At 34.6% G+C, this 5,057-nt stretch overlaps 1 protein-coding gene across 1 annotated transcript; it reads right to left on the bottom strand.

Moving 5' to 3' along the window:
* Window positions 1–2,829: 2,829 nt before the first annotated feature.
* LOC140920964 (protein MAINTENANCE OF MERISTEMS-like) lies at window positions 2,830–3,321 on the bottom strand. The gene has a single exon (XM_073370455.1). It carries the CDS (start codon window positions 3,319–3,321, stop codon window positions 2,830–2,832), a length of 492 nt encoding a protein of 163 aa, XP_073226556.1.
* Between the last annotated feature and the right edge of the window lie 1,736 nt (window positions 3,322–5,057).

The raw sequence follows: 5,057 nt of genomic DNA, 5'->3' as shown, positions 1-5,057 counted from the left end.
CGAGATAAGAATAATGTTACTAAGATCTCACAAATATATAAACAGGGGAGTGTGATTCGATTGCACGTAAGAGGTAATAGAACAGATATGCAACATTTATTCAAGTTAATTGAAGATGCAAAATATGTGTGTTGAAATAGAAAGCGTGAAGATTTCGATGTCATGAGAGATATTTTTTGGGCGCATCCAGATTCAGTGAAGTTGTTGAATTTGTTTCCGATTATGTTGATTATGGACAATACCTACAAAACCAATAAATACAGAATGTCATTACTTGAAATTGTTGGTATGAAATCAACAGAGAATACATTTGTAGTTGGATTTGCTTATTTGGAATGTGAGCGAGAAGAAAACTTTTGTTGAGCGTTAGAGAGACTAAGAGATTTGTTTGTTACACAAAATAAATTTCCTCAAGTAATTGTGACATACAGAGATCTTGCGTTAATGAATGCAGTTGGTATTGTATTTCCACATGCTGTTAATTTACTTTTACATTTTTTTATGGAAAAAAATGTTGGAGCAAAATGCAAGCAATATGTCTTAAAGGATAGAAAAAAGTCGATATTGAATATGTGGAAAGACATTGTGTATTGCAGTGATGAAAAATACTATATATGCGGTTGCACATGTTTGAGCAATCATGTGTTGATTGTAAAGTGTTTGTTGATTATGTGAAAGAAACTTGGTTGACTCCACATAAGGAAAGACTTGTTGAAGCATGGACAAATCAAGTGATGCATTTGGGGAACACAACGACTAATAGGTATATAATGTAATTTTATTATATATTGTTGAATATCATTATATTTTCTAATTTTATTATATTTTCTAATTTTATTATATTTTCTAATTTTATTATATTTTCTAATTTTATTATATTTTCTAATTTTATTATATCATTATTATAGGGTTGAGCCAGCTCACTGGAAACTGAAGTTAATGTTGAAAAACAGCATGAGTGATACGTGTAAATGTTGGGAGGCTATGAACAACATGATAAGGTTGCAACATAAAAAAATCAGGGTCTCATTTCAAAAAAGTTTTTATGATGAAGAGCATGAGCACATAAATTCATTTTATCAAAGATTGAATACATTTGTATCAAGAGAAGCTCAAAGACGTATTGCTGAAGAATACGACAAAGTTGAGTGGGTGGGTACTGACAAATCTGTATGTGGGTGTTCTATCAGAAGGACATATGAGTTATCTTGTGCTTGTGAATTGGGACAATATAAATTGTTGGGTGAACCAATTCCTTTAGATTCTATGCATATTCAATGGAGAAAATTAAGCATTGAATGTGAACTCACCCAAGACACAGAAGATGGATCCGAATTGGATATATCTACTGAGATGAATGCCTTATGAAAACGATTCTGATCACTTGATGTTATAGGAAAATGAGTGTTGAAGACTAAAGTGCGTGAACTTGCTTTTCCAAGTACAAGTTCAATGTGTCCACCACCTGATAAAGTCAAAACCAAAGGACGAGTGAGGAAGAGTAAGGGTAAGAAGTCAGATGGATATGATGTATATCGAGACCCTTCTTACTTTGAGCATGTTAATGCAACATATTGTGAAGATATTGGTTCCCAACCCTCTCAGTCATCAAAGAAGAGACAAACCTCTCAATCAAAGAAACAACCCTCTCAATCATCTCAATCTTCAAAACAATTGTTCTTGAGACAATTTCCTGATGTTATTCAACCATACATTGATGACATATTTGATGTGGCAGCAGATGGAAATTGTGGTTTTCGCGCTATTGCATTATTGCTTGGACATAGTGAAGAGTGTTGGTGTTTGGTACGCAATAGTTTAGACCATGAGATTGCTTCTCATGTAACTCCATATGATAGACTGTTCACAAGACGCATTAGAGAAGTAAGAGATTCGTTGAAGATATCCAACTTAGGTCTTCAACCCATGGATAAATGGTTGTCCATACCTGATATGAGTTACGTGATATCGACAACATATAATATTATTCTTGTCACGTTTGGTCAGACATTTTCAATGACTTTCTTTCCTATAAGGGGTTCACATTCAACATTGACAAATAATGATCGTATTTGTTGTATTGGGTTTGTTAATGGAAATCACTGGGTTCTGGTAATTATTTTCTTCTATTTTATTTATTTTCCTCCTTAATTAATTTATTTTCTTCTTTTTTATTTTCTTTTAATTATTTTCTTCCTTAATTAATTTATTTAATTTTTGCAGTTGAAGAAGAAATGGATTTCCATTGCCAGAAATTGCACCAAGTTGGAAGCAATATCGCACTGATGAAGCAACTTCTTGGGCAATAGCATATACAGAGCGTCTACAAAACTGAGGGTATTTATTAGGTAGATTGCCACGTGTTACCCAAAATCCACCTACGGAACCCGTAGATGCAAGGTCATTAGATGAACCTTAATGATATCTTGTAAAATCGTACTAATTAATTTTATTTTTTTGTCTTTCGATTTTATCTTGTAATTTATTTTATAACCATAATTTATAACGATAATTAATAACAATAATTAATAACGATAATTCATAGAAGGGCAATTTAAAATAACAATAATTAATAACAACTAACCGCAATACATAAAAGTGTTCATAACAACTAAACGATAAAAATGTTCATAACAACTAACCGACATAACAATAATTCATAAAAGTGTTCATAACACCTAACCGACATAACAACAATTCATAAAAGTATTACTACTTACTAGTCCGACTACGTGATAACTACAATGCTTTATAAAAATGAAGATACAACTCATCCTCCGGACTAACTTCATGTTGTTTCAACCTCTGCTGTATAAGATCACTAATCTGCTATAGGATAGGTGCCGGCTGTGAACTAGAAGCATCTGCACTGGTGGGCGGTACACTATAATGTGGGACCTGAGGTACACCATCTGGTCGCACAAGCAGTGGATGAGACACTAGATGGAACCACTCCAAATATCCATATTCACACTCACATTGATATGTAGCTTGACGAAGCTTGTGAAATAGCTCTGTTACAGGCGTCACATATCCGAACCATTCCACATCTACATCAAATAATCTAGAAGGATCTGGAAGTGGCGGTGAAGGAATATATTGGATATATCCAAATTGTCTCAAACACCTCTCTGGCAGATATTTCACTACAATGCTGCATAATCGGAGGTGACCAGTATAAAGCATGATATCATCAAAAGGAATTACACCCATATGCTTCTCCCATTGTCTCCATATAACATCTGCAGGTGTCAATGCATCAATAATATGTTTGTATTCATGAACCTTATGCTTGCCTTGTTTGTAGCACCATCTATTCATTCGGGCAAATCATTGCACATCAACACCCTGGTCACCTCTATTACAAATATTTGGAAAATATTTGTAAATCCAACACTGTTGCAAATAAAAATAACTATATTAATGATAAATAAACAAATAATAATTAATACTAATAACTATATTAATAATATAATTAATACTAATAAATAGTTTATAACCAATTAATAATTAAAACTAACATAAATATATTAAATAAACAATTAATACTAATAATTAATAATTAAAACAAATAATTGATACCTGAAGCACCGTCATATATCCACCTAGCTGTTTGGTGTTGTAACAACATGCATCTGAGAGGTAGTCATAAATCACCACGAGTGCAGCACTACTCCATGCATATTTATTTGTACTGTCTAAATATCTGAATAAAGGAAGGTACTTTGCATCAACTAGAGTATGACTCTTATCCGCGAAAATAGTACTCCCTACTAAATTCAACAGATATGCCCTAGCAACACAGTCAAATCTCTCTGCTGCACACTGCCTTTTGAAGACCTCCTTCAACCAATCCAGTCTATAGTGCGCACATCTAGTCTTCATGGTCTCCTTCCAGATCTCTGCCGTGGTCACTCATAATAGAGTGACGACAAGATTACACGTCGTTACTCTATCTACATCAGGTGGACTGTAGAACTCACCCCTAATAGGCAGTCCCAAAATATTAGCAACGTCATCCAACGTAATGATCATTTCACCAAATGGCATGTGAAATGACGATGTCTCGTAATGCCATCTTTCAACAAATGCAGATATCAAGTTGTTGCCGATCATCTTCAAACTACCCCGTTGTAACGGGTTCAAACCTGACAAATTCACCTAGTTCTCTATGGGTCGCGGAAGTACTGGTGGAGTAAATTGTTGCATTTTCTTTCCATACACAACAATTTTCAGCAATGGGTTCTCCTGTATACAAAGAAAATATATGACATTAAAATTAAATATATACCAAAAATAATAATTAATTTAAATATTTTTAATGCATTACAAGTAATAATTAATTAAATACACCTCACCAAATCATAGTCTAGCTGAAACATGATAACGGTATCGTGTAAGGACAAACAAATCATAAGGTCCTCTAGGATACCGTGTGAGCTCACCAAGTCCCTCAACTCCAGCATGTCCCTCGTCCATATGCTCTCCCTCATGAGCAGGTGCAGCCTCCTCCTACTCATGTACATCCACCTGCTCATGTACCACACCCTCCTCATGCAATATAGTAGGCTCCTCCTACTGATACATAGTCACATGATCATGATGTCCCTCATCGTCGTCTTCGATGATCACCCGTCTTCTTCTCCTTGAAGCTGTCGGTCGAATCCTCTCTGGGGGATTCATCGCAGACGATGTAGAAATATCAGTGTCACGTGTAATTCGTATGATTTTGTCGTCTCTTCCTCGTGCACCCACTACTAACATAAATATATTAAATAAACAATTAATACTAATAATTAATAATTAAAACAAATAATTGATACCTGAAGCACCGTCATATATCCACCTAGCTGTTTGGTGTTGTAACAACATGCATCTGAGAGGTAGTCATAAATCACCACGAGTGCAGCACTACTCCATGCATATTTATTTGTACTGTCTAAATATCTGAATAAAGGAAGGTACTTTGCATCAACTAGAGTATGACTCTTATCCGCGAAAATAGTACTCCCTACTAAATTCAACAGATATGCCCTAGCAACACAGTCAAATCTCTC

The sequence above is a fragment of the Cicer arietinum genome, chromosome 6, assembly GCF_000331145.2.
Source record: "Cicer arietinum cultivar CDC Frontier isolate Library 1 chromosome 6, Cicar.CDCFrontier_v2.0, whole genome shotgun sequence".
In the NCBI taxonomy this organism is placed as follows: Eukaryota; Viridiplantae; Streptophyta; class Magnoliopsida; order Fabales; family Fabaceae; genus Cicer; species Cicer arietinum.
This window is presented reverse-complemented; position numbering and strand designations above follow the sequence as displayed.